This window comes from Rhinolophus hipposideros (genome assembly GCF_964194185.1).
Source record: "Rhinolophus hipposideros genome assembly, chromosome: 20".
NCBI classification, from domain to species: domain Eukaryota; kingdom Metazoa; phylum Chordata; class Mammalia; order Chiroptera; family Rhinolophidae; genus Rhinolophus; species Rhinolophus hipposideros.
The window spans coordinates 17,382,850-17,408,053 of NC_138066.1; the positions used below are offsets into that span (position 1 = coordinate 17,382,850).

Sequence of the window (25,204 nt, forward strand, 5' to 3'; positions counted from 1 at the left end):
CCCCGGAGCGGAGCTGGCGTGTCAGCCTGTGCGAGGTCCGCTCCCCCGCGCTCTCCTCCCGGAGCCACGCCTGTGCTTCGCACTTGCAGCCAGTCGGCCCTGCCTGATTGCGCGCCCGGGCGGGGCGGGGCCAGAAGACAGCTGTTGGCTGGCGGGCTGCGGGGGGCGGGGCGCACGCGCGCCAACGCTTCCTGGTCCCGTGTTATCCCTGCGCGCGCGGCTGGTCGGCCCGCGGCGGCGCAGCACGGAGCCGGAGGGAGGGGGCCCGGTAGGGCGGGGGCCGGAGCCAGGCCGGGCCTGGCCGGGGCCGTAATGACCCTGCTGTTGGCCGCGCTGTTGGCCCTGCTGTTGGTTGTGCTGTGCGCCCTCTTCGTAGGCCGGTGAGGGGATCCCGGCTACGGCGGGGTTAGGGCGGGGAGTGGGAGGAAGAGAGACTGAGGACCGGGCGCGCGCTGGGAAGAGGCGTCCGGGAGGGGGAGACCCGGGGGGAGAGGGCTGGAAGGGACCGTGCGCGGGAGGCGGCGGGAGAGGGGTCGGGCGGGGGCGCAGGCCGGAGCAGGCGCGGAGCAGCTGGCCTTGGGAGAGACTGAGGGAGCAGCCGAGGCCTGAGGAGATGCTGAGGCTGGGAGCTGAATGGATGTGTGCGAGAGGAAGCAGCCTGGCTCGGTGGTCTCAGACCCTTTCCCCCTCTACACGCCCGAGTGTCCTCTTCCCCGAGCGCAGAGGGCACCTGCAGCCTCGCCCTGGGAAGCCGGAACAGGTCTGGCTGCCCAAGGGAGAGCGGCATTGGAGCTGGCCCGGTGTGACCCCACCGTGCCTTCTTTCGGACACATGTCTGGAGGGCGAAGACAGAGGTCCTTTGGGGAGAGTGTGATGGCACGTCTGACACGACTGCCTGTACCTCGACCTCTGCTGGGACCTCCTCTCTCTACCTGTGGGCTTCCTCAAGATTTGAGGAGTTGCTTTTTCTTTGTCCCCAGTTTAGAAGGTGGAGTTTAGTTTGTCTGATTTCATCTGGGTAGAGGGGATACTCTGGGAGCAGGATTCTGATGAGTTGTGGCTGGATGTATCTAACTGAGTGGTGTTTTTGGAGACAGGAGAGTTGCCAGGAAGATCCAACTTCAGGACTTGACCCTTTGCAAGGGCTTCTAGAACCAGCCAGGGGTGAGGGACACCATAATTGGGAGAGGGTCCTATGAACTCACAGGGATTTCTCTGCAGGTGGCTTGTTGTCAGGTTTGCCACCAAGTGGTGTCAGCAGAAGCTGCAAGCGGAGCTCAAGATTGGCTCCTTGTTTTGGATCCAGAATGTCAGTCTTAAGTTTCAGCAGCACCAGCAAACAGTGGTGAGTCCCGGGGAAATCCTGGGCTATGTGTGTGGGGTTGATCCAGTCGAATGTCAACCCTTAATTTCCTTTTTAAAAAATTCCGTGTGACTTTCCTAGTTAACCCTGTCTTGCCACCTCTCTGCCAGGATGATCTTAGAGTTAGCTTGGGAACGCTGGGATTGATGTTAAGTTAAACATGCTTGTCAGTCACAGTGTCCTGATAAGAAAGATACAGAAGTAAAGCACAGAACAAAGATAACAGGAAATAAAAGAGCTCACTGTTCTAATTTAAGAGGGGAAACGGGGCAACCTATCCATAAGAAACATTAACATCATTGTGAGGAGCAGGATATAGTGCTGAGGAGAGAAGCTGGTGGAAATGGAAAGGAGAGTATTTAGGGGAAGGGCTATAACCCATCCTCCTCTTCTTAGAACCTTTCCTGACTTGTCAAGCTGCTCATGGCTTACAACGCAGCTCATGTACAAAGATTTCTCCCATCCTGTTGTAGGAAATTGATAGCCTGTGGATTTCCAGCAAACTCCTTAGTTATGATATGCCGTGAGTACCTACCTACCTTAGATCCTCACTATTCCTTTGGGGAACATTTTGTGATTGGGATTTGCAGAATGACATCCTTCTGTAGAGACCTTACAAACCGAGAAGGGATGTGGGTTCTTGGCTTGATATCTCCTGGTTAGCCTGGAAGTTATTATCTTGTGAGACAGATATTGATAACTGTCCTCCCTGATTTGAACTGCATTTCTAAGGAGGATGGGAGGGGGAATGTGAGGGAGGGAAGGAGACTGCCATGGAAGGGGTGGACCTGAAGGCAGTGAAGTTTCTCTTCTGGGCAGACGCTATGTGGCATTGTGCTTTGGAGAAGTACGTATCAGAACGGACCTACAGAAGGTTTCTGGCCTGTTTGCTCCGTTCTCCCAGAGCGCTGGGGTGCATCAAAAGGAGCTGTCCTTTAGCCCATCCTTACTGAAGATCTTCTGCCAGGTGAGACGACTACTTCCACTTTCCTGGACTGTACTAGGGATGGCTGGCTTGGGAGTCACAAGTGGATTTTTCTACTATTGGGGTGCATAATACTAAGAGCTGCCTCTTATTCTTTCTCTGCTGGAAAAGAAAAGCCAGTGCCTTGATATTAATTATTGTTTCTCTTTGGTTCTTCTTTCCAGCTATTCTCCATTCATGTAGATTCTATAAACATCATGGTTCTGAAGGTGGCTACTTCTGAGTCCTTGTGGCATATTCAGATCAGAGAAAGCAGCTTTCTTTTGGATAGTGATGGGAAAAGGTAAACACTGGATAGAAGAGGGTCTAGTAGTCCTATTCTCGCCTTACACTTGTTTCAGGGTGGGTGGATGTCAGGGCTTCTTATCAAGGTGTTCTCATTCTGTGCAACTTGAAGAGAAGCTAGAGATTAGGCACTTCTGCTTGCCTTGCCCCTTTCGGCCAACAAAGCTTGATTGAAGGTAAATAGTGAGGACAGGGGCCAAATGCTCTTAATTTATTTCCTTTCCCAGGCTAAAATGTGAGGTGAGCCTAAGTCAGATCAACAGCAAAGTTCTAAAGAGTGGCCAGTTGGTGAGTATGCCAAGGTCATTTGGATGTCTTGTTTCCTTCTGGGCTTAAGATATGAATGAGCTGAGGGCTTACATTCTGGATTCTGTGTCCTTATGGGGTTCTCTCAAGGTAGTGTTCCAGACCACTGTATTTTGACCCCCTACACATACACACCTTAAGCTTATTCTTTCTGCAGGAGGATACCTGCCTAGCAGAACTCTCCCTGGCCCTAAAGCTGTGTCTAGAGGTGGGTATCAGGAGCTGGCAACTGAAGGCGGTCACTGTGGATGTGTGGACACTCCATGCTGAACTGCATGAGGGCCTCTTCCATAGTCAGCTGCTGCACCAGGGCCCAAGCCTGACACCCAAGCCTGTTCTCGGTTCAGGTAAAGCCCCAGTCAGTGAACTTGGCTGCCCTGTTCTCAGGTTATTTTGGAAGTATGAAAAAATAGTGGTCTCACTACTCATTTAGGTATGATTTGTTAGTCACCATGACCTTGGACCCTGAGGATAGCTAGAGGAGATTTGCTTGTGGTGAGTGAAAGAACCAACATTTAGTGGGTCGTTACCATGAATTGGACCTGTACCGTGTGTTTTATACATGTTCGTTCATTAAATCCTCAGCATTTCATAGCAGAGGACTCTGAAACCTAGGAAGATTAGATAGGTATCTTGACTGAGGTCACGTAGCTAGTCGCTTGACAAAATGGTTTAAATTATTTGGTCCTAAAGTTCATATTTTTACTAGTATACCAATCTGCTCCTCATACTGTTTTTTAGACTCGGGAAGGAAGTACAGCAGGTATAGAATCTCTGGGATATTTGCTCTGTGCCCTAAGATTGGGCATTGCTTAGCCTATTTTATGGGGGAGATTTTGGCCAAAGAGTGCAGGTCATTTGGGGAGACCGAGAGTGTTCAGGATTGATGGCTCTTATATTATTCATTCATGTTTTCAGAGGTGACAGAGAACTTGGCTGAGCCAACTCTGCCTGGTGTATACCTCCTTCAGCAGCTGCCAGACCAGGTCAAGGTGAAGATGGAAATCACAAGTGTGGTGCTGTCCATGAATAGTCAAAAAAGGTGAGATCTCTCCTGACACAGTAGTGTGGAGAGTGATAGTTCAAGCTGTGTGCTGGGGTCTCCATAACTAGTCTAGCAGCTGCACTGAGCTTATGTGTGGGGAGAAAGGGCATTCCACGTATTTCTAAGCTAGAGTCTGTCCCTGGTTCAGGCATCTGAATTGGACGTTGAAGTTGCTGCATTTCCTGTACCATCGTGATGGGGATCAGCTGCCCCTTCGAAGCTTCACAGCAAACTCCGACATGGCACAGATGAGCACTGAACTCCTACTGAAAGGTTTATGCGTGGGGATGCTGATACTGAGAGAATGGGAGGACCAGACACTCTCTTCCCCCATGTGCCACATAGCCTTCTTTTTAATTTAATGTCAGTGGGGAGTGGGAGGAGGGAACACACTGAGAGAAAATAGCCCCCACTCTTTTGAGTGTTGGTGACAATCTGTTCATCTCCTTGCCTGCGTCTGACCCTCTCCTCGTTTCACCTTTCGCCCTCCCAGTGTTCTCTGACCTGTCCTCTGCCCTTACAGATGGATTGTTGCTGTCCCAGAGTCGCCAGCGCATTGTCTGCCTCAACTCCCTCAAGGCTAGTGTGCAGGTGCGATGACTGTGGAACCAAGAGTTATTTCTCTGTCTGCTCTCTTTCTGCATCATTGCCTTATGAGATGAAACCCAAGCCTATAGCTCTGGTGTTCTCATTTCCAGGTGACCACTATTGACCTGTCAGCCTCCCTGGTTCTGAACACTTGTATTATTCATTACCGGCACCAGGAATTCTCTCACTGGCTGCACATGCTAGCACTGGAGACCCAAGGGTCTGGGTCATCTGTTCTAAAGCAAAGGGAAAAAAGGTCAGTGTAATCTTTTTTAGCCATCATCTCCTCAGGTGGATTCTCTACGATTCTTTTAGTCTAAAGTTGTATCTTGTGTGAGATCTGTATTTGACAAATCTTTCTAAATCTCAGTTTCAATGGCCCAGTCTCAACAGCAATCCTATTTTATATATCTTCCCCATTATATTCAATTCTTTGATGGTAGGATGCTGTCCTTTTTGTTTTTATGTCTTCATTGCCCATTACAGTGCCTTGTTATGCAAAATAAACATTTATTGAACCTAAGCGATCTTGTCTCCCTTAGATGATAAGGTCACAGGTCATGTCAGCAGTGCCTATCTCTCTTTGTGTACTGCTTGCATTGTGTCGAATAGAGAACTTAACGTTAATGGTTTGGAAGTGATGCTCCTTGATTGCATTAACGTTGAATCATGCTAGGCTGATGTTCACCATATTTGACCTATGAAGGGCAATTTCGCATAGTTCAACCTAATATCTTTCTGGCATTCCTGCAATCGCAGTGTACTGATGAGTTCAGTCTCTTATTTTCTAGTTGCATCCATTCCTAAGAATCACAACAAAACCCACCCTGACTTTTAAGAGCTTCAGGAATCTGTTCCATGATAGGAAGCCGCAGTTCTTTCTTTATCAAACAGTGATGTCTTGTCCCGATGCAGGACTTTCCCCCAAATCCTGGCTCCCATCATCTTTAGCACCTCCATCTCCAATGTCAACATTTCCATTCAGCTTGGAGATACACCTCCCTTTGCCTTGGGATTCAATTCCGTCGCTCTGGGTAAGGCCCTGGGATAGAAGAGGAGTAAGAATCTGTTCATTAGTGGAGCTGGGCCCAATTGATGACCATGGTGGCTCCATAGAACACCTCTTTCCCACCTTTTTTGTTCAGATTACCAGCACCTGAGGCCACAGAGTATCCATCAGCGGGGCGTCCTTACTGTGGACCACCTCTGCTGGCGTGTGGGCAGTGACTCCCACATTCAGCGGGCACCCCACCCACCCAACATGCATGTTTGGGGTGAGGCACTTGTCCTGGACTCCTTCACACTACAGGTAGGTGGGGACTTTGATGAACAGGGGCCCATGCTGTTTCCTCATCCTGCCACGCTTTGGAGCACGGATCACCTTTTTTGGCCGCAGGCGATGCACTAGGGCATTACAGAATTGTGTGTCTGCATGCTCCTAACGGGGTCCTTCTGCTTCTTTTCTAGGGTAGCTATAATCAGCCTCTGGGCCTCTCCAGCACCCAGTCAGATACCCTCTTTCTTGATTGTACCATCCGAGGACTGCAGGTAGAAGCGTCAGATACCTGTACCCAATGTCTTTCTCGGATCTTATCCTTGATGGGCCCACAATCTGGGAAGTCAGCAGTCTCTGGGGAATCTTCATTTGGGGAACCTGTGTCGTTACTGTGGAAGGTGGACTTGAAGGTGGAGGACATGAACTTGTTCACCCTTTCTGCCCTGGTTGGTAAGCAGGACAGGGAGTGTATACTGAAGTGGGCAGTTTGTCACCTAAGCACATTATGCTGGTTCCGTCCATTCCTTCTCGTTTAATGAAACTGATTATCTGGAATTTTTCTAAGTCAGAGGCATGAGTTGCTCGAATGTCTTGCATAACTATTTGGCTTCTTGATATTTCTTAAGGGCTTATAAAAGATCAGTACTAAGCAAGATGTGCAAGAAAAAGACAGCCTTGATGATGTTGGATCAAGAGAATGAGATGCATGTAGTTTTTTGTTTGTTTGTTTTCTTGTATGTTTAGTTATAAAGAGTAACTGGTGTATCTCTGGGTAATTTGTAAGAGTTCGGGAACTTCTTTAGCCCTGCCCGATCTAGTTAGGTTAAGATGGGAAAGGAAAAATTTCCCTAAAACATGAGGAATGAACTTAGGGAGGTGTGGGGAAGAAAGATAACTAGAGTGAAAGAAATAAGTAAGAAAGGAGAGTGAGGACTGAAGTTGCCATTTGAGAGCTGAGAACCAAGGCTGATGTAGTTTCTGGATGGTAGGTGCTTCTGAGGTCCGACTGGACACACTGACTCTCTTGGGAAGTGCCGAGACCTCCACCGTGGGTATTCAAGGACTTGTGCTTGCCCTGGTGAAGTCAGTCACAGAGAAGATGCAGCCCTGCTGCAAGGCTCCTGACATCCCCGCTCCGGTGCTCAGCCTCTCCATGCTCTCCATCACCTATCACAGCAGCATCCGCTCGCTAGAGGTAATGTGTCTACACGGGTGGAGTCAGGTTGCATTTTGCCCAGGCTTAGAGCATTTCCCAGTCTTTCGAGTCATGTAAAACTCATCTGTGAGAAATACGACACCTGGTGTTCTTTTTTCCTGGCTCGTTCTAAACGTTTGTAACTTTTTATCATGGAATTTAAAGTGTATACAAAACGAGAGAGAGAATATATGAACTTTCACGTATTCAGACCCAGCCTCAAGAATTACCAGCGTATGACCAACTTGTTTCATCTATACTTGCACCAGTTGCCCCCACCTCTGGCTGTGGGGTTATTTTGAAGCAGATACTAGACATAAAACATCAACTGTATATATTTCAGTGCATATCTCTGAAAAAAACGGGGCTTTTTAAAGATCATGATCTTGTGTCATATTGCTGAAGCACTCAGTTCATCAAGGGGCTGGAAGGGATCTGAAGATGGAGATGCTGGCAAGTTCTGAGAGGCTTTCCAATATCTTTCTCCTCAGGGTACTAGACGGACATGGGACCCTCTTAGGAGGAGAGTGGGATACCTTCAATTTTTTTTGAAACTGAGGAGTTTCCTTTTCAGAGGCTAGAGCTCTAAGGAATTTTTCTGTCCTGGAATTTAAATTTTCTGTCTGCTTAGCTGTTCAGAACTGACTTTGTATTTCAAACTGACAAGGGCTCTGTTCCCTTCTTTATGACATACTTTCAATTGCTGTTTTGACTTGTGTGGTCAGTACTTTTTAAGAATTTACTCAAGATGCAATCAATGCATGAAACATTTTCCAATTGATGTTCCCGTGGTTATTATACAGAGTGTGGCTGTTATAGAAAGATAAATCATGAGCAGAAACATGAAGCCAAATGATTAAGAGCTAAATATACTGGATGTTCTTTGGTTAGATGCTAAAGAATTAAAACACGTGGCCTCTATTCTCAGACAATTTAGAATGCCGTCGAGGAGAACGTAAAAAGTGTGAGTGCTCTTAAGTGTAAGATACGTAAGAACTGTTAGCATATTGGTGCTAAGCGGAACAAGGTGAGGGAGTAATTCATATGGTTACTCAGGAAAGACTTCTAGGTGGAGATGGTTCTTGAGTCACATACGCATGTGTGATCCCTGCCATCTGTCCTGTTCTGGGACATGGTAATTGACAGATCTCCTTTTCTTGCTCCCTAAAGATTCAGTGTGGTGCAGGGCTGACCGTACTCTGGAGCCCCCCAGATCACATGTACCTGTACCAGCACATCCTGGCCACCGTGCAGTGCCGAGACCTACTAAGAGCCACTCTGTTTCCCGAGACTGTTCCACTCCTGAAGACTCTAGTGCTCCCTTCTGAGCCAGAAGGCCACCCCCCTGAGCCATGTCCCCCAAAGCGGCTGCTAAGCCTGACACTAGAGGTGAGCGCAGCCAAGCTGACAGCTTTCGTGGCAGAGGACAAGTTCATTACCCTGGCTGCAGAGAGTGTGTCGCTGACCCGACATGGGGGTTCACTGCAGGCCTACTGCCCAGAGCTGGCTGCTGGCTTTGATGGCAATAGCATCTTCAACTTCAAGGAGGTGGAGGTGCAGCTGCTACCTGAGCTGGAGGAGATGATACTCCACCGGAACCCCTTCCCTGTGCTGCAGACCCTCCGGAACCGTGTTTGGCTCCTCTCGCTGGGCTCAGTCTCAGTGGAGTTTCCTTATCAGTATGATTTTTCTCAAACTCTGGATGAGGCTGTGGGCGTTCAGAAATGGCTGAAGGGCCTGCATCGAGGAGGAACTCATGCTCAGTCTTCTCCAAGCCCTGCCCCACTGCCACCTGATCTACTCTTGAAGGTTCAGCACTTCTCATGGGTTTTCCTGGATGATATTTTCGAGGTGAAACTTCGTGATAACTATGAACTGATGAAGGATGAAAGTAAGGAGAGTGCCAAAAGGCTGCAGCTGCTGGATGCCAAAGTGGCCGCCCTTCGGAAGCAGCATGGGGAGTTATTGCCAGCCCGTAAAATTGAGGAGCTCTATGCCTCTTTGGAACACAAAAACATTGAAATCTACATCCAGCGCTCCCGTCGTCTCTATGGCAACACACCCATGCGCCGGGCACTGCTCACTTGGAGCCTGACAGGGCTAGAGCTGGTGGCTCTGGCAGATGCCTCCTTCCACGGGCCTGAACGTGTGATAGAGCAGGTTCGAGAGCTTGATCCAGGCAGCCCTTTTCCTGCTGAAGGAATAGATCTTGTTATTCAGTGGTGTCGTATGCTCAAATGCAGTACCAAGACATTTCTGGGTAAGTAGTGCTTCCTTATTTGCAGAGCCTGTTGTTTGCCCTTTGGAGCTCCAGGGAGCTCTTTGGGTGATTACAGAGGAGCTTGGTTATATTGGGGACTGTGGTTGTTTTTGGATGGGTGGCTCTTCTTCCTTTTCTTTGTTCCTGAATTTCACTCTGCAACTGCAGGCTAACATAAAGGGACAACTAACACAGTCACCTTCAGGGTCATTGTAGCTCTTGATCTCAGTATCAACACCCTCTATGCCCAAAAGGTCTCTATGCCCTTTTCCAGCTTTGCTACCAACCACTAGCTTTGGTCTTCCCGTTGCCTTTGTAAAATAGATGGGTAAAAGTAGTGGCAGGGTGAAAAATGCCTGAGAATGCTGAGACAGTCCACTGAATACCAGTGCGTGTCTTCCCTATAATAGTTCGGATAAGAGACTATCCCCGGTACCTGTTTGAGATCCGTGACTGGCGGCTAATGGGTCGACTTGTGGGCACTGAGCAGAGTGGTCAGCCTTGCTCCCGTCGCTGTCAAATCCTACACTTGGGGCTTCCATGGGGTAATGTGGCCGTAGAGAGGAACATGCCCCCACTCAAGTTCTACCACGACTTCCAATGTGAGTAGAGGAGGGCAGTTGGTTTGGCTGCGGGATGTTGTGATGGTTGGGTGCGAGGTGCGCTGAGGCCCTTCTGCAGTGAAGGAGGAAGAGAGGGATAAAGTTGTGTAACAAGCTGTACCCTTTGCTCCTGTATCCCAGCGGAAATCTTCCAGTACACAGTGGTATGGGGCCCATGCTGGGATCCAGCCTGGACACTGATTGGTCAGTCTGTGGACCTCTTGACTAAACCCTCAGCTGACCCCAGCCCACCCTTGCCCTGGTGGGACAAGAGCCGTCTTCTGTTCCATGGGGACTGGCACATGGACGTTGAACAGGCGAACCTGCACCAGCTGGCTACTGAGGTGAGCGTCCAGAGGAGTTGTTTTCTTATTAGGATGGTATGGTTGGGGCTCGTACAGCACGTGGGGGAAAAGAGGAAGGTACTGATTTGGGAGATGAGGGTGATATTCTTACCCATATCTCACCAAATTCCTGGGGGTGGGTACAGGATCCTTACAACACAACGGAGAATATGCACTGGGAATGGAGCCACCTGTCTTTTCACTGGAAACCTGGTCAGTTTGTGTTCAAGGGTGACTTGGATGTCAACGTGCGAACAGCCTCTAAGTGAGTTGGGTGATGGGTGGGGCCTTAATAGGGTGAGGATAATAGGGAGACGGGGCGGGGAAGGGCCACGGGGCTGCACGTGACCAGGACACTGAGGATGGAGACTTCCTGTGAGGCAGGTATGACGACTGCTGCTTCCTTCACCTGCCTGACCTCTGCATGACACTGGACCTACAGTGGCTATGCCATGGGAATCCCCATGACCACCATGGTGTCACTCTTCGGGCCCCCGAGTTCCTGCCTGAGGTACCCGTGGGCCAGCTCCATGACTCCTACCGGGCCTTCCGCTCCGAGAACCTTAATCTCTCCATCAAGATGGATCTGACGCGGCACAGCGGAAGTGAGGCCGGGGTCTGGGAAAATGGGGAGGAAGGGCTGGGAGGATGGGCTTAGACATGAAGGACCTCAGCTCGATCCTTTGGGGAGGGAATAGGGCAAGGGCAAGGGAGGAGTTGGGTTAGGACCTTCTTCTTGAAGAGGGTTGCTGACAGCCAAGAAGTCGGACCTTTGAAAGGAGAGGGTGTTGGGGATATTGAGTGTGACGCGGAGTGCTGCTTTGGTTTTTTTAAGCCTCTAAACCTGAAGCTAGGGGAGGAGTCACTTCATCTCTGTGTCTTGACCATTGATAGGAATTGTCTCCCCTTTCTGTTGCAGCAATATCCCAGCCCCGGATTCTGCTGTACAGTAGTACCCTGCGCTGGATGCAGAACTTCTGGGCAACTTGGACTAGTGTCACAAGGCCTATATGCAGGGGCAAGCTCTTCAGTAACATGAAACCCAGCAAGAAGAAGCTTGGCCAGCACTACAAGCAGCTTTCCTGTACTGCGCTCTTTCCCCAGCTGCAGGTCAGGCTCCTCAGCCCTGCTGACGTCTTCAGTTCTGCTCCCCTTCTCTAGTTGACGCATTTGCTCCTACCTGGTCTCGTCATCATCATTCTCGTGCCATCTTCATTCAGGGTTATGCTCTCTTGTTGCCAGGTGCATTATTGGGCCTCATTTGCTCAGCAGCGGGGCATCCAGATTGAGTGCAGTCAGGGCCATGTCTTCACTCGGGGAACTCAGCGGCTTATACCTCAAGGTAAAGGCAAGAACCCCCTTTATTTCTCCTAGCCTGTTCCTTGCCCTCTTTCCCTTTCTCAGCTCCCTAACCCTTTCTCTCTTCTGTCCCACGCTGTTCTCCTGTACTGGTCTGTACGCCTCCTTTCCTCAGCGGGCACAGTGATGCGGCGCCTCATCTCTGACTGGAGTGTGACCCAGATGGTTAGTGACCTAAGTCAGGTGACTGTTCATCTGATGGCTTCGCCCACTGAAGAGAATGCTGATCACTGCCTTGACCCCTTGGTAACAAAGACCCACCTACTGAGCCTATCCTCACTCGCCTATCAGCGGCACAGCAATCGCACAGCTGAGGAGGTACCACCTGACATAGTCTCTTTACTACCTCATTTGTATCAGTAGGTGTCTTAGTCTCCTGAGGCTGCTGTAACAAAATACCCTCAACTGTGTGGCTTAAACAATAGACATTTATTTCTCACAGTTCTGAAGGCTGGGAAGTCCAAGATCAAGGTGCCAGCATGGTCAGATTTCGGTGAGGGCTCTCTTCCTGGCTTCTAGATGGCTGCCTTCTTACTGGGTCTTCGCATGGTGCCAGAAGACAGCTCAAGCTCTCTGGCGTTTCTTATAAGGGCACAAATGCTGTCATGAGGGCCTCATACCTCATGACCTCACCTAAACCTAATTACCTCCTAAAGGCTTAGTCGCCAAATGCCATCACATTGGGGATTATGGCCTCAACTTAGGAATTTGGGGAGGGGGGACACAGTTCAGTCCATAGCAGTAGCTTTCAGGCTAAATCTCTGGTAATGTTCCTAACTGTACTCCATGTCGTTACTTTATGATGCACTCACTTGTATCAGCCGTGTCAGCATCCCTCTTTTTGAAAATTCCTTTTCTTTCCTTTTGAAATAGTCTCTTGCACTTCAGGAAACTTTTTTTTTTTTAATTGGGGAAGGTAAACAGGACTTTATTGGGGAACAGTGTGTACTTCCAGGACTTTTTTCCAAGTCAAGTTGTTGTCCTTTCAGTCTTAGTTGTGGAGGGCGCAGTTCAGCTTCAAGTTGCTGTCCTTTCAGTCTTAGTTGTGGAGGGCGCAGCTCAGCTCCAGGTCCAGTTGCCATTGCTAGTTGCAGGGGGCGCAGCCCACCATCCCTTGCGGAAGTTGAACCAGCAACCTTGTGGTTGAGAGGATGCGCTCCAACCAACTGAGCCATCCGGGAGCTCAGTGGCAACTCAGCTCAAGGTGCTGTGTTCAATCTTAGTTGCAGGGGGCGGAGCCCACCATCCCTTGCGGGACTCAAGGAATTGAACCAGCAACCTTGTGGTTGAGAGCCCATGTGGGAATCGAACCGGCAGCCTTCGGAGTTAGGAGCACGGAGCTCTAACCGCCTGAGCCACGGGGCTGGCCCCAGGAAACTTTTTTGCTAGTACCTTATTTAGTATTTTTCCCCCCCAATTAAGGAAGAATTTTAAGTTGAAATTCTTTGAGTTAAAATATAGTGGGTATAGTCAGACTGGAATCTAATGTACATGCTAAGGCCACTTAGATTTTCTTTCTTCAGGGTCTTCTTGTCTCCCGCAGAACAGGTTTCTTATTCAAGAAGCTTGTTTTCTATCTCTGCATTTGTGGTCCAGGAGGAATGGTGGGAATTTCTGTGCTGCCCTGAGATTCTTTTCCTGTTTCTTAGGAGCTCTCTACTCGAGTTGGGGATCCTGCCTTTCACACACACCAGCTGCAGTTGGTAGATTTACGGGCTTCCTGGACAACCACCAATCGGGACATTGCCTTTGGTTTATACGACGGTTACAAAAAGGCAGCTGTACTGAAACGTAATCTCTCTACTGAGGCCCTGAAGGGGTTAAAGATTGATCCCCAGATACCAGCCAAAAAGCCAAAGCAGAGTGTCCTGACCAGTGCCCCAGCCCCACCTCCTGTCAACGCTCCCAGCTTTAGTGGACAGCCTGATAAGGGGTCGTCAGGAGGTAAGCAGGGGGAGATGAGACTCCATTGGGTTAGGTTTAGCATATGTGCATTGATTGGCTTGGGTAGGAGTTTGAGAAGCACTAAATCATGGCTAACTCCATCTAGGTGCAGAGATGAAAGTATTGTTTTTCTGTATCAGGCTACCTAAGTCTTACATAACAATGACATGGGGCATTTAAGGGTCTGGTCCTGTGGCCAGGAAGAGGATCCGAAATGAGTGATGGGGCCAACACAGGATGAGTAAGGGAAAGAAGCAAAGGATTAGATAATTGTTTTGTGCTTTGATGAATTATTTTGTTCAACAAGTACTTACTGAGTGCTTAACAGGCACAAAGTACTGTGCTGGGTGTAGTGAGATATAGAATGTATGATATTCTACTTGCTTTATCATCTTTGGATGATCTAAGATTAGTTCATTCATTTACTTAATCACTCATTTGTTCTTAAATTCATTTTAACTTTATTGAGGGTTTATAGTGCACCAGACATGACCCAGACATTAGGGATATAAACATGGGAGGAAGCTCAGAAACTAGTAGATAGAGAGACATGCAAATTATTATTTCATTATGAAAATGCCTTGTAAGAATGTTCAAGAACAAAGTATTTAAGTCGGCATAGGGAAATCTAGAAAGCCTTCACAAAGAAGGTGATAATTGAGATGGGTCTGAAAAGATGAGTAAGAGGAAAAGGCAAGGAAAGAGGAGAGGGCATTTTAGGGAGAGGGAATAATAAGTACAGAGGAATGCAAGTTCATGGTGAGTTTAAGAACAAGGTGAAAAGTGATAAATGTCACAAGAGAGAAATTAAAGAGTATGGAAGTTGTTCTTAACTGGAGTGAAAGATGGAGTGCAATCAGGGAAGGTTTTATTGAAGAAATAGCATTTACGCTGGACCTTGACGGCTTAGTATCGTTTGAACCTATGGTAAAGGGGAGGAAGGGCCTTCAAGGCAGAGAATGTCCCGAATAGGAGTGGAGTTGGTAAAGCTCAGTATGTTCAAAGGACAGAGAATAGTCTGGTTGGTTGGCATGGAGAATAGCCAAAGTAAAGGAAAGAAGATGCTGGAAAGCTGGAGGTAGGTCATCAAAGGCCTTTCACACAAGGCTAAGGAGTATTTGCTCCTTACTCAGTGGACAGTGATGAACTACTGAAGGTTTTTGAATAGAGGTGTGCCATCATTGGTTTTAGGAAGATAAATCTGGCAGTGGTGCAGAGGAGGACTGGAAAGGAAGGAACTGGAGGTGGGGACACAAACTAGGAAACTATTGTGGTGTCTCAACACAAGGCAGCAGGGTCCTGAACTAGGTAGAGGCAGTGGGAATGGAGGTGACGGGATGGGTGGAGATATCATCATGTATGTAAGAGATTTGGCAACTGCTGGGAAGGAGCTACAACAGGGAGAAAGAGAAAGCGAGGCTAAACAGGTGTGGGGAGGTGTAGAGCTGCTGGTTTGGACATGCTGAGTTTGTGTTGCAAGTATGCAGTATGTCAAGATAATGTTTAATAAACAGCTGGAAATGAGGGGCTAAAAGCTTAGGGCTAGAGCTCGATATTTAGGAGTTGCAGCATAGCTAGGAATTAATGCAAAGGAGATAATAGTTGCTTATACAATGTACTCTGCAAAATACTTTATAGATCATTCCATTAAATTCGCTCAACCATCTTATGAGAAAGTTAGTTATTTTACAGACAAGGAATCTGAGACCACAAAGAGATTAGAAGCAAGCTGCTGAAGGTCACAGTCAAGTAACTGGCAGAGATAGGATCTTGAACTAAGGCAGACTGGTCTATTTCTGGAGACTGCTCTTAACCATATACTGTTAGACAAATTCATTAGAAGAAAGAGTATGAAAGAGAGGGGAACATGCCAAGGACAGACCTTATTTGTAAGGCCTGGGAGAAGGAAAGTCTAGAGGCACAATCAGAGGAAGCAGTAGACTAGGAGAATACAACGGCGCTGATGGCCAGGGAGTGGTTTCACATGGAAAGGAGTGGTCAGCAAACAAACAGCATTTAAAATAATACAGAATGAAAAATATAAGGAACAAAATTAGGGGGATCCTAAAGAAATCCAGAGGGGGATATGCCTAAGAGAACGAAAATGCTACTACTTACATGGCGTTTCTGTTTCTCTTGGGAATCTGCTCCTTTTATTAAAATTGAGGGAAACATGAAAAGACAACCCTATTTTGCCCTCAGCGGTCTAGAGGTGAGGTGGGGTGGGGTCGCAGGTAGGGGAGAAAATGTTTTAGGTCTTACCTAGCTAGAGAAATTAAAGGAAGGTGAGTTTGGATGTATTCTTTTTCTCTTTGAGACTGGCTTTTCCCATTATCTGTTTCTCTGCCAGGTGCCTATATGTTGCAGAAGCTGATTGAAGAGACAGATAGGTTTGTAGTGTTCACAGAAGAGGAGTCAGGTGTGAGTGACCAGTTGTGTGGCATTGCTGCCTGCCAGACGGATGACATATACAATCGAAACTGCCTTGTCGAGCTGGTCAACTGCCAGGTACCATCTCTTTAGCAGAGCACCTCAGCATTGGGCTAGATCATAATCATCCTTCCCCACCTCTAAATAAGAATGAGTAGATAGAGCTCCCCAAAATTATTCCTTCCAGCAGGTATCATGGGTAATCACTACCATATCTAAAAGCCAGTAGAGTTCACTCAGTAAGCCAGAATTGGACCCCGCTGCGGTTATTGGTAGTTCTCTCACTAACGTTTTCATCTTCTATGGTGGCCCTGGTGCTGTGACTCTGCTTCTTTCTCTGGTATAGATGGTTCTTCGTGGAGCAGAGACAGAGGGCTGTGTCATTGTGTCAGCTGCCAAAGCCCAGCTGCTGCAGTGTCAACACCATCCAGCTTGGTATGGTGACACATTGAAGCAAAAGACATCCTGGACTTGCCTCCTGGATGGCATGCAGTACTTTGCCACCACTGAAAGCAGCCCCACCGAACAGGATGGCCGACAGCTCTGGTTAGAGGTTAGTCAGAAGGGTTGGGAAGGCCCGTTACCCCGTTTCCCATGGTGGGCCCCTTCCACCAGAATAGCTGCAAGATTCTTGACAGTACCTGTTGGTACCAGCTTAGCAGAATAAGGAGACTGATGACACCTTGAATGTGGGAACTGTAGGCAGTCTCTGGTCTGGGTCTGTAAGTACATAGTATGATTTTTGTTGTTGTTTGTTTTTTATCTCATGCTATTTATTCTATTTCATTGCAAGGGAAATGCTCATTTCCCAGCACTAGAATAAAATGAGTTGGAACTTTTTCATTTTTGAAGATTGCTGACTCCTGTTAATAAGATCACAGTAATCAGCAGGCAGCCTGAAAACAGGCAGTAAGTCAGGAGTTTAGATAAGCTTTTTACCTGCCTTTTCTCTGATCTCTCTTATAAAGTTGATTTGAGTGGTTGTTTCAGCAAGGCAGGAAGGGTGAATAGAAAGCTCTAATGTCAGCTTTGTCATTATAGCAGCCATGAGTTCTTGGGCAAGTCGCCTTTATTTGTAAAATGGAGTTCTAACCCTTTACCCTCACAAGACTGTTGAAAGGATCAAATGAGAATGTACTTTGAAAAATATGAAGCTTCATTCAGATAGAAAGTAGTCTCATTTTTTTAAAGCCAGTATGTCTAAGGTGGTCTAAGTGTGTCAGGATGATACTTTTGTTAGATGGTGACATTGTGAGCAGTGGCTATAAATTTTCTTTTCAGCTGCTCGGTAAAACTAAATTTGTACTATAATTTCTAAGACACAATATTATCAGAATTATTGGGAGATCCAATGGTTATGAGACGTACGTAGCCAATATTCTGCATTGTCGTTACTTATTTAACAGGTATTAAGTGTTCCCATTGTGCTGGGCATGGTACACCCAAATGAGTTACTAGATCCAACTACATCTGATAAGGACCAGTGTGATAATACCATTTGACATTCTATTCAATGGGGATAAAGTCTTCCCTCCTCTCTGGCTGGTGCTTATACTCAATGACCTTGGGGCTCCTCAAGCCCCGGCAACCTCAAGTGTAATTATATAAGAGGTAATAAGCAATTAATCAGATGTCAAGCTAAGTAAGGGTCAGGTTTTTGGTAATATGAGAGATCACGCTAATGTATTACAACTGTGGTTCAGGCAAGCAGTGCCCTTTACCAGTGGTCTTGGGAGGTAGGCACAGGAGGTGTTCACTACTCACCCAGAAGTGGGCAGGATGAACTATGCAGGATCTATCTTTCTGGCATTTTCTGGGCCTCTGCTTCTTTTAGGTATGCCTTCTTTTACAAGTGAAGCTTTCTTTTACCCCTTAGGCTGTGATATCAATATTAGAGTGGCTTGTCCTTGGCGTAGGTGGAAGGGACTTTGATCTTGCCTTTCCTATATAAATTTTTTTGTGACTTGGCAGATCTGCTTATGGTCTTCTATTCACTTTGACTTCAGCTAGGCAGAGAGAGTCAAGAAAATTCAGTCCCCTTTCCTCATGGCAACAGTACAGAGTGGTTGTCTGTCTGAAGACAGAAAATAGCAGGAACACAAATACATGAATGCTAACGTGGGTAGGAAATTTTGGCTTTTATGAAAATTTTGCCCATGACATGATTTTTACCCCCATTTTTTAAATTGTAAAAAATACATTAACATAAAGTTTATCCTTTTAACCATTTTAAGTGTACAGTTCAGTGATATTAAAGACATTCATAATGTTAATGCAACCATCACCATAATCCATCTCTGTAACTCTGTTTATCTTATAAAACGGAAACTCGTACTCATTAAACCATACTCCACACCTCCCTTTTCTCCCAGTCCTTGACAACCTCTATTCTACTTTCTGTGTCCATGATTTCAGCTACTCTTAAGTACCTCATGTAAGTGGAGTCATGCTGTATTTGTGTGTGTGTGTGTGTATGTGGCTTATTTCACTTAGTATAATGTCTTCAAGGTTCATCCATGTTATAGCACATGTCAGAATTCCCTTTTTAAGAATGAATATTACATTCTGTGTATATACCACATACTGCTTATTCATCCATTGATGGACACTTAGGTTGCTTCCCAATTTTAGCAATTGTGAATTACACTGTTATGAACATGGGTGTACAAATATCTTTTTGAGACCCTGTTTTCAGTTCTTTTGGGTATATATCCAGAAGTGGAATTACTGGATCATATAGTAATTCTAGTTTTAAATTTTTTGAGGAACTGCCATCCTGTTTTCCACAGTGGCTGTACCATTACATTCCCACCAATGGTGCCCAGTGATTCCAATTTCTGCACATCCTTGCCAACACTTGTTATTTTCCATTGTTTGGATAGTAGCTATCCTAATAGATGTGAGGTGGGACATGACTTGATTTTTTTTTTTTTTTGATTTTTTTTTTTTTTTTTTTTTTTGATTTTTAACCTTGGCTGTTTTTCTGGTCTGGGGCCTGTGGGCCTGGCAAAATGTGCATGTGACTCAGTCGGGTTTCGAGAATTTGGGTGGTTTAGGCCAGGAGAGAGACAATACGTTCTCTACACTGGGAAATCCTTCAAGCTATTCTAGGAAGTGGAAGTCTAGATAGTAAGTATAACTGCTTGCATCATGCAGATCTATGGCCCAGTTGACCAGGACAAGCGACTGATCCCCCGAGTTAAAGGTGCCTATATCTCTGTCTTCAGGTGAAGAATATTGAGGAGCACCGGCAGCGTAGTCTGGACTCTGTGCAGGAGCTGATGGAGAGCGGGCAGGCAGTGGGAGGCATGGTTACCACCACCACAGGTCAGCTCTCCCCTCGTCCCCATATATGGTTAGGAGCAGATGTGCAGCCCAAAGGAGCCTGATTTCTTTCCCTACTTTTTAGATTGCTATATGTGCTGGAATAGGACCATTTTGTGATAGGCTGGGTTGAAAGCAAGTGTCTGGAGTTCCCTAGATATCACATATAACTAGCTGGGAGGCTCTCACAATACCTCTATTGAGAATGTCTTTCTCTTATCTCTTTCCCACCTCTTCCCAGATTGGAACCAACCAGCTGAGGCACAACAAGCCCAGCAAGTCCAGCGGATCATTTCACGCTGCAACTGCCGAATGTACTATATTAGTTACAGCCATGACATTGATCCTGAGCTGGCAACTCAGATTAAGCCACCTGAGGTCCGTGAGAACCAGGAAAAGGAAGATCTCCTAAAGAAGCAGGAAGGTATTTAGGGCTTGAAAGGCTTTTAGGAGGGGACCAGGGAAGTTAATGAAAGTAGTTATTTCATAAGTGGTTTGGGGGCACTAGTGATATTAAAAGTCCCACTCCGCACTCGGCATTAACATTTCACTTTGCTCTACATTATGTAAGTTCTGCCATGAGAGAATAACCTGTGCTCTTGGAGGAAACTTGGAAGAATGGGTATTATTTTTATTATTGTATTATTAATAATTTATTAATAATTATTATTATTATTTTATTTTGAAACAAGCAAATATGTTTCTACTCATGAGTACTTCTCACCAAACCCTTTCTATGGGCTTAACTATCAGGTTCCAAATAGGGGTTAGGAGATGGGGTAGATATTTAAGCCTCTTATTTAGCTGTTAATAATTACCTAGGGGCTGTGGATACCTTCACCCTCATCCATCATGAGCTGGAAATCTCCACCAACCCAGCTCAGTATGCCATGATCCTGGACATTGTCAACAACCTGCTGCTCCACGTGGAACCCAAGAGGAAGGTGAGCATAGGCCTTATGGAATACTCCTTAGCCTCACAGGAACCGCCAGACCTTGTGCTTTGTGTGGGGTTAAGGAAAGCCAGGCTTCAAACTGAACAGGGGCTCTGGTTGGCACATTATTTATTAGTCAGCAGCAGCAGTTGAAATTTCACTTATCTAAAAAAGCTCTGAGTGTCATTGAGACTGTAGGCTTGTTTGTTTTTCTTGGTGAGTTCTCTGCTCAGTCCCTTAAATACCTCTAAAAACAGTCACTCCTCCCCACTTCTGTCCTTACACTGTGGGACTGGCTTATTGTGAAATACAGTGCCCAGTTTTTTGCATTCGCCTGCCCCTTACTCTTGCTATTAATGGTGACAGATAAAGGTGAGTTTTCCAGAAGAAATCCTCATTTATTGTTCCTTTCTCTATTTCACTTTACTACAAGACTTGTCTATTAGAAAATCTTGTTCCTTTCCTTTTCCATTCCTTTAGGAGCACAGTGAGAAGAAGCAGCGGGTCAGGTTCCAGCTTGAGATTTCTAGCAATCCTGAGGAACAGCGCAGCAGCATATTACACTTGCAGGAGGCCGTGCGGCAGCATGTGGCCCAGATACGGCAGCTGGAAAAGCAGATGTATTCTATCATGAAGGTAGTCACTTGGGTGGTCTGAGGATAAGGAGGTCTCTTCGGGTGAGGGAGATCTCCTCAGTTTCTCCTGTCCTGGCTCCCTAGTCTTTGCAGGATGACAGCAAGAATGAGAACCTGTTTGACCTGAATCAAAAGCTTCAGTTGCAGCTAAACCAGGAGAAGGCCAATCTACAGCTGGAAAGTGAAGAGCTTAATATCCTCATCAGGTGCCACAGAACATTCCTTCCCTGCCCCTTTCCAGTTCCCTCCCTGGAGTCAATTTCTATTCCTTGCCCATGGTCAGGTCTAGTGTGCATTATCCAAGGCTGATGTAGTAGATTCAGGCAGCTCAATAAGGAACATAATTGCAGATATAATCATAGGGGCTATCAGTGGGAAGAGATTACTTCACCAAAAAGCTATAGAACTGAAAGATGGGATTTGTGTTCCCATGGCTCAGGGTGTGAGGAGCGATGAATCCAGTGAAAAAAATTTAGTTAGACAATAGCTGTTCCAGAATAGGTCCATCTCTGGGTTTACTTCCTGCATCATTCTGGAGCATTCCACCCCACCCCCAACCCAAATGCTGCTGCCTTTATTGGCTTTGACCCTCCTGTTCATTTATAGGTGTTTTAAGGATTTCCAGTTGCAACAGGCCAACAAGATGGAGCTGCGAAAGCAGCAGGAAGATGTGAGTGTGGTCCGTCGCACTGAGTTCTACTTTGCTCAGGCACGATGGCGCCTGACAGAGGAAGATGGACAACTAGGGATTGCTGAACTGGAGCTGCAGCGCTTCCTCTATAGCAAGGTACTGGGTATACACAGCCACACAAAGGCGAGTGTATTGAGAGGCACTGACCTATCTCAGGAATCTAATTTACTAAAAAGAGATAAACAAAAAGGGGCCAATTATTATGGGACTATTAATGATGGTATTAAAGATTATTAATGAAACATGAACAGAGTTTCCCTTAGATACATCTACTTGTAATATTAAATAATACAGATATAGACAAGGTTGATCAAATGCTCCCTTTATTGAATTAAGATTATCCCTAGAAATGTGGCCCAGAGGTACATATCCTTCCAAGTCCCGCTTGGAATCGAATCATTAATTCTATACTGGCATTCAGCTTTCCTGCAATTACCCATGGCATGGAGGACACAGGACACTGTTCATTACCCAGCACTCCCCCCGCACCATGCGATGTTTAGAAATGAGTAATTTTTGAATGTCACAGTGACTAGAAAGTACTACTGGTATTTAGTGTCCTGGTCAGTAGCACCATGAGAAACACTGGATTAGAGGGTACATTAACTGTATGAGGTTGAAAGAGATATCACAGGTTGGGCTTAGGCATATGGAAAACCTGAAAGCAAATAGGATATGTAGCAATTCTCTAGCAAGCTCCTGAGAAAGGCTTCTTATAGTGGATTGGGGTTGGGGGGAATCCGTCTTTATAGGTGAACAAGTCTGACGACACAGCAGAACATCTTCTGGAGTTGGGCTGGTTCACTATGAACAACCTCCTCCCCAATGCTGTCTATAAGGCAAGTTTCATTTCCCTGTTCCTAGCCCATTCACATACTTCCTAGCACAGGGCATTTGTAACGGTCCTTCCCCATAAACCCACTGTGGGAAACGATGTGGTGATCTGAGATGGGAACAGCTGGTCCATCTTAACAAGACCATTGCTTTTCCTCTCAGTCTGCAGAGGATTTGTGGATTGATTTATACTCTTACCTTACAGGTAGTCCTGCGGCCCCAGAGCTCCTGCCAGTCTGGGCGACAGCTAGCCCTCCGCCTCTTCAGCAAAGTCCGGCCCCCTGTTGGGGGTATCTCTGTTAAGGAGCACTTTGAGGTTAGTAAACAGTCTTTGGGGGACCCAGGAACAAAGGGTCGTCAAAAACTATCTGTGCGTTATATTATGCTGTTAGGGGTAGGTAAACCGAGGGATGATGTCTGAGCTTAATTGCTTCTTCAGCCTTTTTCCTCTTTAGGTAAATGTGGTGCCTCTCACCATCCAGCTGACCCACCAGTTCTTCCATAGAATAATGGGCTTTTTCTTTCCTGGCCGAAGTGTGGAAGATGATGAGGTTGGTGATGAAGAAGATAAGTCCAAACTGGTGACTACTGGTGAGAACTTTTATGGTGGAGCTCCAGAAGACTGGAGTAGCAGCTTCAGAGATACCTGAAGCTTCAGAAAGAGGACAACAGCTGGTGTGCTTGCTTTTTCACAGGAATACCAGTGGTGAAGCCTCGGCAGCTGATTGCTACAGATGATGCAGCGGCACTGGGCCCGGGGAAGGGCGTGGCACAGGGCTTGAATCGGAGCTCTGGGGTCAGAAGGTCATTTCGCAAAGCCCCTGAGGTACCGGACATGCTCAGTGATAGAAAAATGGAAGTCTGGGGCACTCTGGCCTGGCTGGGGATTTCTTTGGTTGCCTTTGAGTCTACTCCAGGGGTGAAAAGAGATAGAGATGTTTGGGGTCCTGAGTTTCTTCTGATGATTTCAGGGACTCTCTTTCTTTCCTAGCACCCTGTGGATGACATTGACAAAATGAAAGAGCGAGCTGCCATGAACAACTCCTTCATCTACATAAAGATTCCACAGGTTCCACTGTGTGTCAGCTACAAGGTCTGCTCCTCCCCAGCACTTTCTAGAATATGGTGGGAAAGGAACCAGATACGGTCGTCAGAGATTAAGGATAGGGAGATAGTTCATCTTGTGAAGCTGGCCTGTGGGTGATAAATCTGTTTCCTCTGCTCCGCTCAGGAGTCAGTACCATTACCAGACTCAGGTGAGGGGAAATCAGTATCTGTAGGTAGCTGCTGCAGGAAGGCATTCGGACTCAAGCACTGGCTTGCACTAAACGTGGCAGCTGCTATGTTTTTTCCCATCATCTTTCCCCGCCCCATCTTTCTCTTGCAGGGTGAGAAGAACAGTGTGGATTGGGGTGACCTTAACCTGGTGTTGCCCTGTCTGGAGTACCACAACAACACGTGGACATGGCTAGACTTTGCCATGGCTGTCAAGAGGGACAGCCGCAAAGCCCTGGTGGCCCAGGTATCCCAGCAGAGTTCATGGCTGTTTGGTTAGCAGGGCCTGGCAGGCAAATCCTCTCTATTCAGGACGATTTCACTGTATTAACAAGCAGCCTTGGGATGGGGCAGGTTAATGAAGTGTGCAGCTCCTATCCCTGACCTCTCCTTGATTTTGCTTAGATGATTATTTCCTGAATGTTTCACATACATTAACTATTGTTGATTTTTAGGGAACTGGGGGCTTGACACAACTGCGGGGTTTAGAATGGGTTCTAATTAGACTGTAAGCTTCTTGAAAGCAGAGATCATTTTAGGATTTGAATTTCCCCATTGTGCCTTCGTGTAAGTTTAATAAATCTTTATTGACTTGGTATTCATTGTGATTTGTTCTGCCTGTTGCACTAATATTTACCTTCCGTTTTACTCCTTTCTAACCTCTCAGGTAATCAAAGAGAAGCTAAGGCTGAAGCCTGCAACAGGGTCTGAGGTCCGTGGAAAGCTAGAAACTAAATCAGACCTCAACGTGCAACAACAGGAAGAGGAGGAGAAAGCCCGGCTCCTCATTGGTTTAAGTGTGGGCAACAAGAACCCTGGCAAGAAGTCCATCTTTGGCAGGCGCAAATGACCCAGCAATCCAGGAGTGGCTGCAGTACAGGATCTGACTCCGGCTCAGGCTCCAGGGACTTGTGGGTGGGAGGAGCTTCCCTTCATCCATCAGGATTTATGGGGGTTAGGAGCCCACAGGTATTGTGGAGAGAGGAAATACTCTTTAGCAGCCCGCCTATTCTTTGCAGAGCATGGTGGATGATAATGCTGAGTTCTACCTCGCACTCAGCAGTAGGTCCAGGGCCAGAGAGGCATCAAGAGAGTAGGACGCAGGGAATGGCCCCAGGACTAGGATCTGGTTCCCTTGGGGTCAACTGAAAAGATGGGGGACAGTTCAGATCAAGTATGATAAATTTTTATAAAGACATATATATATATGAATATATATACATATATGTATATATTTCTCTTAAGTGTAACTGCTCTTCCCATGCCAGAAAGTTAGTGGGGGAGGGCTGATCTTTTGTCCCTCATTCCACTGCCTTGTATGAAAGATGTATTAGTGTTCTGGGGGGAATCAGCCCCTCCCCAATCTGTGCCAAGTTCACTTGGGGAGATGACAATAGGAGCCAGGGCTGGCCATGGGTCTCCCTGGGGTATGCCCTGGAGAATCATAAGAAAATGATTTAAAAAGAAAATATATATTTTAAATTTGATGCTGTTTTTTTTTGTGTGTGTGTACATTGAGTGCATGGGT

At 46.8% G+C, this 25,204-nt stretch overlaps 1 protein-coding gene across 1 annotated transcript; it reads left to right on the plus strand.

The window, feature by feature from the left end:
- The first annotated feature begins 269 nt into the window (after nucleotides 1–269).
- BLTP2 (bridge-like lipid transfer protein family member 2) lies at nucleotides 270–25,163 on the plus strand. The gene is made up of 39 exons (XM_081027257.1): nucleotides 270–380; nucleotides 1,222–1,345; nucleotides 1,837–1,886; nucleotides 2,183–2,330; nucleotides 2,513–2,631; nucleotides 2,861–2,921; nucleotides 3,097–3,286; nucleotides 3,858–3,981; nucleotides 4,133–4,257; nucleotides 4,508–4,575; nucleotides 4,683–4,828; nucleotides 5,488–5,606; nucleotides 5,718–5,881; nucleotides 6,040–6,298; nucleotides 6,838–7,043; nucleotides 8,214–9,303; nucleotides 9,714–9,905; nucleotides 10,047–10,249; nucleotides 10,396–10,514; nucleotides 10,634–10,854; nucleotides 11,169–11,359; nucleotides 11,492–11,591; nucleotides 11,724–11,926; nucleotides 13,258–13,552; nucleotides 15,903–16,060; nucleotides 16,329–16,535; nucleotides 19,210–19,309; nucleotides 19,548–19,730; nucleotides 20,129–20,250; nucleotides 20,722–20,877; nucleotides 20,961–21,082; nucleotides 21,483–21,663; nucleotides 22,320–22,406; nucleotides 22,607–22,717; nucleotides 22,857–22,992; nucleotides 23,097–23,227; nucleotides 23,393–23,494; nucleotides 23,789–23,923; nucleotides 24,344–25,163. Exons 1-39 carry the CDS (start codon nucleotides 313–315, stop codon nucleotides 24,524–24,526), a joined length of 6,699 nt encoding a protein of 2,232 aa, XP_080883383.1. The 5' UTR covers nucleotides 270–312; the 3' UTR covers nucleotides 24,527–25,163.
- The last annotated feature ends 41 nt before the right edge of the window (nucleotides 25,164–25,204 follow it).